This window comes from Vanacampus margaritifer, chromosome 18 (genome assembly GCF_051991255.1).
Source record: "Vanacampus margaritifer isolate UIUO_Vmar chromosome 18, RoL_Vmar_1.0, whole genome shotgun sequence".
In the NCBI taxonomy this organism is placed as follows: Eukaryota; Metazoa; Chordata; class Actinopteri; order Syngnathiformes; family Syngnathidae; genus Vanacampus; species Vanacampus margaritifer.
This window is the reverse complement of record NC_135449.1, coordinates 6,703,427-6,716,418: the sequence shown is the minus strand read 5'-3', so window position 1 is coordinate 6,716,418 and position 12,992 is coordinate 6,703,427. Positions and strand designations below refer to the sequence as shown.

At 40.3% G+C, this 12,992-nt stretch overlaps 2 protein-coding genes across 2 annotated transcripts; one reads left to right on the top strand and one right to left on the bottom strand.

The window, feature by feature from the left end:
* Positions 1-3,496: 3,496 nt before the first annotated feature.
* Positions 3,497-5,437, top strand: ddit4 (DNA-damage-inducible transcript 4). The gene is made up of 3 exons (XM_077550745.1): positions 3,497-3,636; positions 4,288-4,450; positions 4,664-5,437. The coding sequence occupies exons 2-3, from the start codon at positions 4,291-4,293 to the stop codon at positions 5,134-5,136; spliced, it is 633 nt and encodes a 210-aa protein (XP_077406871.1). The 5' UTR covers positions 3,497-3,636; positions 4,288-4,290; the 3' UTR covers positions 5,137-5,437.
* A 376-nt stretch (positions 5,438-5,813) lies between these two features.
* Positions 5,814-12,437, bottom strand: dnajb12b (DnaJ heat shock protein family (Hsp40) member B12b). The gene is made up of 9 exons (XM_077550444.1): positions 12,144-12,437; positions 10,805-10,973; positions 10,577-10,722; positions 10,316-10,483; positions 10,175-10,245; positions 9,482-9,591; positions 9,218-9,390; positions 8,955-9,107; positions 5,814-7,878 (listed from the first exon to the last, which is right to left on the bottom strand). Exons 1-8 carry the CDS (start codon positions 12,274-12,276, stop codon positions 8,986-8,988), a joined length of 1,092 nt encoding a protein of 363 aa, XP_077406570.1. The 5' UTR covers positions 12,277-12,437; the 3' UTR covers positions 5,814-7,878; positions 8,955-8,985.
* Between the last annotated feature and the right edge of the window lie 555 nt (positions 12,438-12,992).

The window sequence follows — 12,992 nt, the reverse complement described above, 5'->3', positions numbered from 1 at the left end:
CAATTACATACAATAAACTAAAAGAAAGCGCACACAAAATACTGTTTGTATGATTTGCTAAAGTACAATATGAGAGTGCTAGTTTCCTGATTTTTAAAAACTTTTTTTTTTCCCCAAAGAGAGCAGTATTTTTCAAAATTGTTGAGCCCTACTGCAATGGATTAATGACATTTGCATTTATTTTAATAGGGAAAGATGATTTGGGATTAAAAGTGTTCTGAATTGGAATGAATAATAATAGTGATTAAAAGTACTGTAAGAAAATATTTGCATTTTGTTACCTCCCAGTTCCCACCAATAAATATGAGCGTGTGAAACAGAAGCCGACACAAACAACCCATTCATGTACATAATTAAGTCGTATACATTCTCTTTGTCAGCTGCTGTTTGTTTATCTCTCAAACTGCACTCGCTCACACACAAACATGTTCTAGTTGAATGAAGAATGACGTCACAGGTCTCGTATCAATCAGCGGACGTGCCGTGTTGACGACGAGTAAACACAGTGTTTTGTTCCCTCCGAGTGAATGAGCGTGTGTGTGTGTGTGTGTGTGTGTTTTTTAAATTCGCAGCGAGGAGGGTGTGGAGCGTACAGAATGTACCGTCGCACTTGGAGGAGGACAGTCCAGGCGCTTGGCCATGGCACGCCTCTGGACGCAGTTGGAATTTAATCCCAGGGAGGGAGTTAAAAAGTTTGGCGTGCTCGACAACACTTTCTAAGTCAGGCGTCGGGAATTAAATGCTCATCATCTCAAGTTCGTAGAGTCAAATTTGGATTCTCATGTCTACTGTGACGCAGCAACACGTGAAATTGTTCGTGAAACAAAACGTTGAATCAAGAAAACACAATAATAAAAAAAAATGCTTGTAAATATTATTTAAAATGTGCCATTTAAATGTATAAAAGGTGGATATGAAAAGTCTAAACACCCTTGTTGAAATGCAAGGTTTTTGTGACGTAATTCTGAACACATCCACAATCATAAGAGGGTGTGCACACTTATGCAAGCATGAACACTTGTTTATTTTGACCTTTTGTTCAACTGAGTTGGACATGGAGAAGTTTTGAAATGATTTACGTTGGCCTATTTTTTTTTTACCTTGCATTTGAACAGGGGTGTGTAGACTTTTACCATGTGTATATGATATGTAAAAATCATTTAAATAGATACTAAAGCTACTAATTTAAAAAAAAAACGGTCAAATGGATAAGCCATAATGTTGAGCAAAGTATAAAAAGTAAGTACATTTTAAAGAAATATGACCACCAATTCTAAGAAAAGATTGACCTACATATTCTTGGGGGTTCGCCAGTGGGCCGAACCGCACTGTAAGACGTGGACCAGCCCCCACCGCCCGCCCGCCCTCCCTATTGGGACACAGTGTGCTTTGTGGTGTTTGTCTTGTTTAGACAGCCACTCCCACTCACGTGTACCCTACCCACTGAAGTTCAGCTCCCAACTTCCTGACACACACACACACACACACATGAACAACTTCCTCTTTTGCACAACTTCCATCTCCCCGATCGCAATTGACCCTGAACTGATTGCAAGTCAATCACACGGCACGTATAGACATTTACGCCCATGACACCAGTCTCAAGTCTTCAATGAACCCCAAGATACATGTTTTCAGAATGCGAGAGGAAGCGGATGCACGGGGGGGGGGATAACATAACGGGACTTGAAACCCAAACCTCAAAAATGTGAGGCAGACATGCAAACCACTTGACCATCGTGCTGCCCTGTGCGCAACATAACAAACAAATCGGCTGCTAGTGTCATCTTGAAGGCATTGAGAGGCAGCAAAACATGTTTTTTTTTTTACTAGACAGCTGATGCAATGACATTGGTACACATTAACTCATTCACTGCCATTGACGGCTATAGACGTCAAAAATTCATTTAAACTATTTCTATTAGTTTAAAAAAAAAATTCCCCACTTTTGCTAACAAGAATATGAAAACCTAAAAATTATTGTAAATTTAGAACAGATATAACATTTTTTTATTAATCGTGAGTTAACTAGTGAAGTCAAGTGATAATTGGAATTACAAATTTTAATCAACTGACGGGCCTAATTAAAAAAATATATAAAAAATAGGGGCGTTTAATCGTAATTAATCGCATGATAATTTTATATCTGTTATAAATGTACAATAAAAAAATCTAGGTTTTCATAAAAAATGAACTGAAATGATTTCTTTTTTTAAACTAATAGAAATAGTTCACATGAACTTTTGACGTCTATAGTCGTCAGTGGCAGTGAATGAGTTAACATAGAACATCCTGTTTGTAGGACAGACAGACAGACAGATGAAAACTGCATATTGTAAATCATAAACAACGGTGAATTATGCTACAGTACCTAGATAGTTACATAGCATAGTTGATTACATCACTTAGTTAGCTACATAGCATAGTTAGCTGCATTGAAGCTTTACAGACCCTAAAATAATAACATGTAAATGCACGCATGATAGAAAAACAGGATACAATATACATGCAACAACAACATACAAATACACCAAAACAAGCATAAGCAGGAAAAAATAAATAAATAGATGCATTAGATTTATTAGAAGGTCCTGGGAAAAAAAAATCCCTGCCTATAGTTGTAATATTTTTTTTTTTAGCCAAATACATTGGCATTCTTTTTTTTCCCACTTCTATTTAGGTGTGACTTTTATTTTGCCGTTATGTGCAAAACATGTTCATTTAATCTGTTCACCCCCCCCCCCCCCCACTAAATTTTCTGTAGGCTTGTTTTTACTAAGTGTGGCACATAGAGCACAAAAAAAATAAAAAAAAAATCTATCGATCAAAATGTACTTTAGTACAGTAACAAATTTGTACTTAGATATTTTTCACCACTAAGTTGAGGGTAATATACAACTTTAAACCATCACCACGTAGAATGTTTAATGCTAGCACTTAATTTTTAAATCTCAATTGAACAATGGTTGTAAATAGAGCGATATAAAAACAAATGTACAGACTATGGCATTTATGTTCATTATGAACAGAAAGATGTTATGTTTGTGCATTCTTGTTCAAACAGAGCATTTTTATTGCCATTTGACGGAGATGCTGCTGCTGCAGTGTTGTTTTCGAGGCTCTGCAGCAGAAAAAAAGTGTGATGTAATGCTTTAGGAGCAAAACAGGTGATGTCATGCCTTTGCAGCCATACAGTATACGCTCCCAGCTCAACCAGATAGCGATTTTTAGACATTTGTGTTTATTTCTGGATATAAAACAACATTTTTTCCCCCTTTATGTTCCCAACAAGCCCAGGCAAGACCCTGTACATTTCCACAGCGGCGGGGGTCTGCTATTCAACACTAGACCCCCTGTTTTTCTTCATTTTTTTGTTCACTGCTTGCGTGTTACCAGGCAAGATATAGTTTGGGGGCGTGTCTTGCGTGGCTCTTCTTTTTGATTGGCTGGTCGGTCGGGGGGAGAGGGCGTGTCTTGAGGGCTACTATATAAACATTGTTGCGGAGCAAGCCGGAGCTGCAGAGCTTTTCGACAGCTGGTTGACGAGTACAGAAGAGAATAAGGAAGTTGTCCGATGGTTGCTTTCTGCAGACAATAAAGCACCGAATAACTGACGTTTGTGCTTTGTCGTTCAAGGTAAGGACTTTGATATTTTTTAATTTGATGAGACTGTATTCGCATAGTGTACACTTTCCTAATCTTATTTTTTTTAATGGACAGCTCTGTAAAAAAAACAAAAAACATTAAGACCACTGCAAAATTATAAGTTTCTCTGATTTTGTTGAAACTACTGACAACATGGCTGTTAAATTCTAAATAGTATCATTCAGAGCATTTATTTGTTATTTGTAGAAAATGGTCAACAGACCAAAAATGGTTCAGTGTAGTTTTTTTTTTTGCACACTTATTTATTTTTATTTTTGTTTACAGTTCTGTATATTTGAGATTTTATTTTATTGCATTGTACCCTCTTGTATCCTGCTGTTAAAAAAAAAAAAAAAAGTACAGTGACTGCACAGTTACTTTCCAAAGAGCCTGTTTGGGGGGGGGGGGGGGGGTATGGATAGCAGACATGACAAGGGGGAAATTAAATTGTGGAATGATCATTCATCATTACTACCTCAATTGCTTATGTTGTTTCCATGTTATATTTGCAATAAATAAAAAATCCGCCATGGCTCTGTAGAAAAGTGACATTCTTTGTGCTCAAGTTTCCTTTGTTCGCCCTTCTGCAAATTCAACAACCATCTCATCCTGTTGTTTTGTCGGCTTTTTCTTTTGACGCAGGCGATGCATTCAAGTGCCTCAAACGTGCAAACCGGCAGCTCGCCCCCGTCTCCGGTGGACAGCAGTCCTAGGAGGCTCTCTTGGAGCAATATGGTGCAAAGGCTGACCGACAGTATGGAGTCCAGGTCCAACAACAGCAGCAGGAGCGACCTCTCGGACGCAGGTGGGTCAAAAGTTGTACTCAAACTAGCCAATCAGAGGACGGAACAATAAACGATGCACTTTAAGCCATTGATGAACGTGGCAAAAAGTCACAAACGTAAATGCAAAATGTAAGGAGCTGCTGTAGGCCACATCTTAAATCCAGACCATCACACGCAGGTCAACAAGCCAACCTGACTCCGGGTTCTAATCGTCACTTTTCTTATCCCAACAGTGTCGGACATGTCCGAGGAGGACCTGTTCTACGACCCCACGGAGGAAGCCATCTTGAAAGAAGTGGTGGAGCTGATCGAGCGAAGCCTGCGCGAGGCCAAGGACTCGCCGTGCGCCCTGCGTTGCGCCAAGCTCCTCATCCCCGACCGGCTGCTGGAGCGCATCGGGTGCGAGCTCCTGCACCTGGCGGCCAGCGAGCCGTGCGGCCTGCGCGGCGCCCTGGTGGACCTGTGCGTGGAGCGGGGGCCGCAGTGCGAGAGCGTGGCGCAGCTCTCCGCGGACCCCTACCTGGTGCCCACCTTTCAGCTGACTCTGGTGCTGAGGATGGAATCCGGCGGGCTGTGGCCCAAGATCCAAGGACTTTTTAGTTCCAAAGTGCCGGCGGCAAGGCAAGCCATCAAGCTGAGCACAGGATTCCGCGTCATCAAGAAGAAACTGTACTGCTCCGAGGAGCTGCTGATCGAGGAATGCTGAAGATGACTGTAACCTTCTCGCCAAGAAGGATGTCAGTACGGTACAAGTGAAGCGTTCGCAAGCGTGTGGACCTCCAGTTTCTATGGAAACCGTCCCAATGGCAGCTACAGTTATACGGTCATCAAAAAACAAAAAACATCATTTGGCATAACAGCTTCTAGTCAGACGTCATTCCATACCCGTGTGGACGCTTATTTATTTGATATTCAAATACTCATATGACATTTTGCACTTTGTTTGCACATTTTGTTTTGCTTTTTGTATTTTCACAGACGTGAAAAATAAATTATTTTTTTAACAAGTTGAGTGAGTCCTTGTTGTTTTTGCTTTATTGTATTGATGGGTTAAGCGTAAGAGTCTTCTGGTGTACATTGAAAAAATAATAATTTCAGGTACAGATTCAGACAACATGCCATGTAAAAAAACTGAAAAATAAAAAAGTACTTTCCAAGTAACGTAGGAATTATGTTATGACGTCATTTAAAATTAAATCCAAATCCAAACAAACATAAATCCAAACATTTTTCTTAGCAGCTCCTTTATAAAGCACTCAAAAATATATATTTTTTTTAAACGAAAAAGAACGTTTACACCCACAATTTAGTTTTTACGTCATACAAATATGCTTAAATAAATTTCAACAAACTTTTTATTATGATTATTAATTTACATGATTATTATTATTAAGGAAAAATTACGATTTTCTATTCTATATTTAATTTAAAAAAATAATTTGGAGTGTCCTATAAATAAAGTGCTGAATTTTTATATATATATATATATATATATATATATATATAATTTGACCTGTGTCACTTGCATCTAGAAAGTATTAAAAAAAAATTGTAAAACCTATTACTCGTTTGCATGAACTTAACACGTTCCGCAACCATTAGAGGAGGTTGTTGAAATCTGCCCGGCGACACACATACACCAAAAAAAAAAAAAAAAAAAAACAGGAGGAAGGCCTTTTTGAGAACATGACACTGCGCTTCCTGCCAAGCACATGTGGCTGCATCGGCCAAGTAACGTGAACGTGCGGGGGAGCAGTGATCCCAGCTGTGGCCTTGAAAAAGTGCTGACAGGCCGCTTTGCTTTAAGTGGCCTTTTTGTTCATTTCCGAAACACAAAGCGGTCATCACGTCTTTGTTGAGCATTTCCACTATTTATTTATTTTTCCTCTCCATATCACACAGTAAAAAGATGGCGGGAAGAGTTTCAAACGTTATTGATATTACAGTTAATGCAACCGAAATATTCATAAGGAGCATATTGAAAACAAGGAAGTATTGTGCAAAAGTCTCGCGCCGCCACCTTTTTTTTTGCAGCATGAGTAAAATAGTCGGTGACACACGTGAAAGGCAAAATAGACTTCCACTACATTTGAAGAGTGGTGGCACACGGGCAAAGGAAGATGCCAACCTGGATGAAGGTGCGGTTACAGGAATTTTCGATCGCTCTTTAATGATTTACAGAGCAGGAACGGCTGACAAACAAGCCGCTATTTTTTTTCCCACAGTTGTGAATAGTCGGGCCTTGGTGACGGTCAAGGTTAGGGGTTAGAGTTGGGTTAACGGTTAGGTTTGCGCGAGAGGTGAGGGGTTAAGGATTTAAAGGGTTAGGTGTTAGGGTCGGGTTAGGGCAAGGGGCAGAAAGATGTTGATATGCAACTGCTCCTCTGCATTGAGGTCAAAGTAATGAATAACCAAACTGTCAAATTTTGATTGAAGTGTATAAAAAAACAGAAAAAAAACCTGAAAAATATTGTTCTTGCCGGCAATCTTATTGCACACATAATGGAAAGGAGGGAAAAAGTTTTGAACCATTTTTGAGCCATTATTGTAAAAAGAACACTATTTCACGTAACAAAATTAAAAAAATAATAATAATAATTTCAGTAGGAGAGAATTCTTCCCATTAACTTATTGTGGCAACCATGCAGTTATGTTATGTAGATTGTTGCTAAAGTAAAGCTCTATAAGTTCTAGATAGATGGACTCACCGCATGCTGCCGTCAGTGAGACGTTTGTGTTGTTGACGCCAAAACACGTGCAAAAAAAAAAAAAAAAAAAAAAGATATCAATTGGCATCGTGACATGCAAATCGTTGGCGTTTGTGTGGGGAATTTGCACCCTTATGTCGTCTTCAGGAATCGCGTTCTGGCAACCAGATGTGAGAAGTGAGTGGGTGTGTGATGGGGGGGGGGGGCAAAGAGTGATCTTGCACAGAGTGCCATTTAAGATAGGACCACCACTGGTAAGTGGTTAAGGGTACGAGTTAGGGATAAAAGTACTGGTTAGGGTTGCGGTTAAGGGGTTGTGGTTCGGGTTCCTTACTGTGACAATCTGCAACTCATTAAAAAACCCACATGACTGTCATCCTGTATGGTCACGATAGCGTTGCTAAAACGATCTAATTTCATAAAACCTTTGACGAGACTTCGATGACGACATTTGTGAGGTGACGGACAATACACGCGTGTGATTTCTGCATAGATTCAAAGGGTTTGCTTCCAGGGTGCAACTGAAGCCGAATGCCCAAAACGTTCTCATGGATTAAATGCCCCCCAAAAAAAAGAAGTCCCGTGTCACACACAGACTTATAAAATCCAGTTTGGTGCCCTGCAACTAATCCTTACCCTTATCTCAATGCTTCGTCACTTTAAACCAGTTTAGCAGGAGCTGCTTTTGTCTCGTTGCTTGTCTTCGGGAGGTAAGCTCGTCTATTTACAGCCAGCTCAGTCTAGAAGGCACAAAACAGAAAAATAAATACATTTTTGTGTGACATAAAACAATCATCAATCAACCATTCAGTCGGAATTTATTACTCCTCTTGCTGTGGCTTGGGTTTCTAATTAAGCCCCGCCTTCCTGTAGTTTAACATTACAATTACTGCACGGTAATATTAGAATATAAAAATGAATCTATTATAAATGGTGAGCCAAAAGTACGTATTTAGGGACTGTATACATTTAAAAACACAATAAATTAATTTTAATAAATCTTTAATTAATCTCAGTCAGTCTCAGGGGTTCGGCCGAGGTCAAGACACACACACCTGACTTAATTCAATTTGCATGTATAACGAACCTTAATAGATGATTGCAGTGGACATAACATATTTGCGTGTCTAAACCAATAAAACACATCATTTGGATGATGTCAACACTTCTGCTTCATGATTGGATCCGAGCTAAGCAATCACAATCGCAAGTTGATTTGCATGATGTTCCGGGTAAAAATATTACATATAAGCTTGGTAAGTTTACAACACGTTACAGCCATGCTATCCTGGCGTCCACTATAACAAATAAAAATATGAGATAACCCAATTTTTTTAAAACTCTTTGACTGCCAGACGTTTTCAGAAAAGGGATGCCGTGGGTGCCAGCCGATTTAAGCATTTTTGACTGATCTTTCAAGGTTCACAGAAAATTATGTGTTTGGACTATGGAAACACACATACTACCAAATGAAAGATTGGACTCTCATCTTTCATCAGAAAAAAAAGTTTGTTTCTACCTTATTCCGTTTTTCGGTAATCAACAATAGAAAATGGTTAGTTTCACCTCTGTTTTGAAAAAACGTCTTTTAACGTCTTTGGCACTCCTCCATAGGATTTTACTAAACGTTATATAACGTTTTTGGCAGTCAAAGAGTTAAATGTTTTTCTCTTATGAGTGAAGAGTCAAAATCAGTAAAAAAAAAATAAAATAAAAATTGCCCTGCTGAAAAAATGCGGGTCTTAAGGTGTTCCACAGGGTTCAATTCTGGGCCCGCTGCTGTTTTCATTTGGATAAAGAAGATTGATTTGCTTACTTGGGAAAATAAGGAAGTGGGCAAGGCCAGCTCAGCCGTTTAAGGAGGCGGTGATCTCGGACAGTTTGGCGCAGCTCGGCGTCCGAGCCCTCTGAGCCCTCTGGTACAGATCCGTGTCACCGAAATAGCGTGCGCGGTACAGCATGCCTTCCTCTGCACCAGAGAGAATGCAAATCATTCAATACTGTGTAGAATAGAAGTGTTTGGATTTTTTTTTGTGCGCGTGTAAAAGTCTTTGGTCAAGTGGCGAGTTTATCGCGTACTTTGCTGTTTCTCCTTCCAGCAGTTGTTACGCAGGGTGGAGATATAATCGTCCTCCACTGTCTGCTCCAAGCGCTTGAGATTCCCATCGTTGACGTCTTTGGGGAAGTGCTCGGCCACGTAGTACGCCACCTTCAGGTTCTCCGTCAGCCTCTTCTGCGTGTGGCCCGCTGACCTGCCATGTCACAAAATGATAGTAAGATACTGTACGCTGTGATGACTCGGAGGAAGTAAAGTTGTTGTTTTTTGTTTTTTTTTAAACTCACGGGCGATAGCTGAGGCTGTAGGCGGGGCTTTTGACCATGATTTGGCTGAGAGCCGACACAATGACCAGGATGAGGATGGGCATGACCTGCACGAAGAGGGCGAGGCCCCCCTGAGAATAACAAAAACAAAATGATCTCAGAAATTAGCATGTGAATTAGGTCTGAAAAGCATCATGTCGCTGATCAAGGCATTTATTCTTTAGCTTCTTTATTTAATACAAATTTCCAGAGTCATACATAGAAACAGTTTGGCCAACTGTTTTCAGCAGGGTAACAAGATGGCGTGCATATGTCATGTGACCAGCAGTGATTGTCAACTCCTGGTCACATGACAAATGGACGCCATCTTGTTACCCTGCCGAAACCACTCTCTGCATATATCCGGCTCAGCGAATTTCTGTAGTATACTGACCCCTAGTGGCCAAGACATACACATCAGATGGAGCACAATATGGAGCACTATAATACTTAAAAATTTGTTTTTAATAAATATAAATGTATTTTAAATATATTTAAATATCTTTAAAGCATTTGATAAGAGTAAAACTATATTAAAATGTTTTTTTTAATATGGTCTCTCTAAAAAAACTTGATCATATTCCCCATTGTGTCCTGGGTTCACTGTAATGCACAAATGTAACAAACGCGACTCAATAGCGCCCTCTGCAGGCTAAATCGCGGGACAATACTCACTTCTCGTGGTCGCTCTCTTCTCTGCGGCCTCTGCTGACGCATTCTCCCGTTTGTGTATGCGTGGTTACTACCTAAATAATAAAACAAGCTGAATAATAAATCAGTAGATGAAAGATGGACGGTGATAGTGGTGGGACGCACTCGCTGGGTAACCTCCTCCAAAGAACATGTTGAAGAGGTCCTCGGGGGAAATATCGGCATCAAATTTGGCATCTGCCTGTCTGGAAGGATGCCGCCGCTCCTCGCCGCACGCGTCGTACTGTCGTCTTTTGTTGGTGTTGCTCAGCACGCCGTATGCGTTCCCAATGGCTGTTCATAAGAAAAAAAGGTGTTTACACATTTGCTGCATTCTAAAAGTGTTCTAAATTTGTAAATACTCAAACGGTTTGCCATAAAGGTTACCTTTAAATGCCTCCGTGGCACCAGGAGCGTGATTCTTATCCGGGTGAAATTTTAACGCCAGCTTCCTGTAAGATCTTTTGAGCTCGTCCTCGGCGGCGTCCTTCTGCACGCCGAGGATCTCGTAGAAATCTTTGCATCGCTTGATTCTGCAACAACAACAAAAAAGTTCATTTGTTATTGTGCTTGCAGTTTGTGGTGATGGTGGTATTATATTGCTACTTTGGATACCTTCGCACAGCATCCACCTGCTCTGCGGTGTAGGATTTTGAGGTATCTGAGGGTTTCTCTTCAGGTTTGCTGTGATCACTTTGGTTCTGACGTAATCGAGGTCCTGAGTCCTGAGTGTGTGGGCCTTGTCTGGGTGTGAAGCCATTCTTGGAGATGAGCTCCAGCAGCACTAAGGACAAACAGTAACTTATGTGGACAGTTGTTGTCCATTTACCTTCTTGATTTTCTCCACCGACAAAAACTGTAGAAATTGACTAGTCTTCTTTTATACAGGGCCTTGGTGACACCCTGTGGCATATTTAGGTATTGCATTAGTGGAGAACACTATTGTTTACATCAATATAAGCATGGTTTTCCCCACTATATCGCTTATACCTTCGATTTTTAAGACATTTTTTTTAAAAACAGGTTACAAATAAGTCAATTTAGAATTGCATGCCTTTCGTGTAGTACCTCATTGTGTCACAACGTGCCAGGCAGCACTGAAGGCTACTAGCAGAGAGCAAAAAAGAAGCAGCGAGCTGGTCTCCAACTAAATTCCAGTAATAGTTATTCCAACTGCACAGAAATAATATATGCATCTGAGTAATGTTGTATGCTTGCTCTGTGTTTGTTAAATTAGTAGTAACAGTTGCTTAAAGATTTATAATCACTGTGTCGGCGATGCTAATTTCCGTTAGCCCTGCTAAGGCGTTTCAGGTTAATTAGCATTAGGCTAGCAACATTATGCGGCTTGGTTAGACACTTCATTGTTAAAATACACATTGTTTAATTTAATTATTTATTTTTGTTATTTGTTAAATTTACAAAAAATCTAAATCAAATAAGAGCGACAGACTGAAGAGGGTGGTGCGAGTGAGAACAGGCACCGCCACCAAGGAAAGTTCAACTGTGTTTATGGAACAAATAACAGCGAAAAACGGGGCCCAATGGAAATGTACCTTTAGTGGAAATTGTTCCAATGTTAAGAATTTGCCTTTGCTTAATAAAGATTGGGAAACATTGCTTAATAAACGGACATAAATCACAACCGTTTTGTTTCACTTGAACTGTCCAAAATGGCCTCTGGTCCAAGTACTAATTTTGAAGAAATTGATTTGAAAACATGCATTTAGGTGATTCATTGATTGCGAAAACGTCCTGGGCTAGTTTAGCTTGCAGTGGTACTATCCCCCCGCCCCCCCCCCCCACACACACACACACACACACACACACACACAAACCATCATGTGCCCCCCCCACACCTCCATTCCATACTGTACATCATACTGTATGTGCGCATAGACATCGAGATGCAAAAAGCAGGTGATGCGTTCAAGTGCTGGCAGGTTGGACTCACCCCTCGCCTTCTCGGTGGGGAAGAGCCTCTGGGCCTTCTCCAGGAACCTCCTCGCCTTGTCCGGCTGCTCGCTGCCCAGCGCCGCGGCGGCGATGTCGATGCACCGCTCCGCCTCATCCCGGTTCACCTCCATGGTGGCGGACCTCGGTGGGTTAGCGGCGGGACCGGAAGTCGGTAAAGAGGTGCGCTGACGTCATGCGGATGCTGATGCCGGCAAAGGCAGCCGAGTGCGTGGATATCTTTTTAGCAAACCTCCAAAATATAACAGGAGCTAGAAATGTACTGTTAGCGAGAAATCACTGATGGTGTAGTGGATTAAGTTGTCCATTAGAGGGAGACAAATTCCCTTCCTATCCCTTTAAAAACATGTAGGTCAAAGACTGTGCTGCATCATTTTAACTTTGGTTGCAAACAAAAACAATTAATAAAATATATGACTATTTCCTCGAAAATATGACTTGGGTCTTGTAATATTACCACTTCAATCTCTAAAATACATAAAACATTATATAGAAGTATAATACGGTATTGAAAATCAGACTTTTTATTTGTAAAATATATCACATCTCTAAAGTCTTGCAATATACTATTGTTTTTTTTCTCAGTGTGGCCCGAATAAATCTTTCATACTTTGTACTTTGAGGTCAATGTTTTATTTTATTCTACGCTGTAATTGTATGTATGTACATTATTCATTATTTGCATTGTTTTTATGTGAATTTATTTCTTGATTTCTATTTTATATTCTATCTGAATTTACACTATCAACAACAAGTTAAGGATATTAGTTCAGATGAAATTTCAGGAAGAACCTAAAATGTGCTGCAACCTTCACAGGTCAACTAGATT

What these genes read in the sequence shown, in the direction of transcription:
- ddit4 (XM_077550745.1), top strand. Translation starts at nt 4,291, where the DNA reads ATGCATTCAAGTGCCTCAAACGTGCAAACCGGCAGCTCGCCCCCGTCT. An exon ending in GAGCGACCTCTCGGACGCAG is followed by an intron (nt 4,451 to 4,663) that starts GTGGGTCAAAAG and finishes TTATCCCAACAG; the next exon opens with TGTCGGACATGTCCGAGGAG.
- dnajb12b (XM_077550444.1), bottom strand. Translation starts at nt 12,276, where the DNA reads ATGGAGGTGAACCGGGATGAGGCGGAGCGGTGCATCGACATCGCCGCC. An exon ending in TGGAGGAGGTTACCCAGCGA is followed by an intron (nt 10,246 to 10,315) that starts GTGCGTCCCACC and finishes TTTATTATTTAG; the next exon opens with GTAGTAACCACGCATACACA. An exon ending in GAAGAGAGCGACCACGAGAA is followed by an intron (nt 9,592 to 10,174) that starts GTGAGTATTGTC and finishes TGTTATTCTCAG; the next exon opens with GGGGGCCTCGCCCTCTTCGT.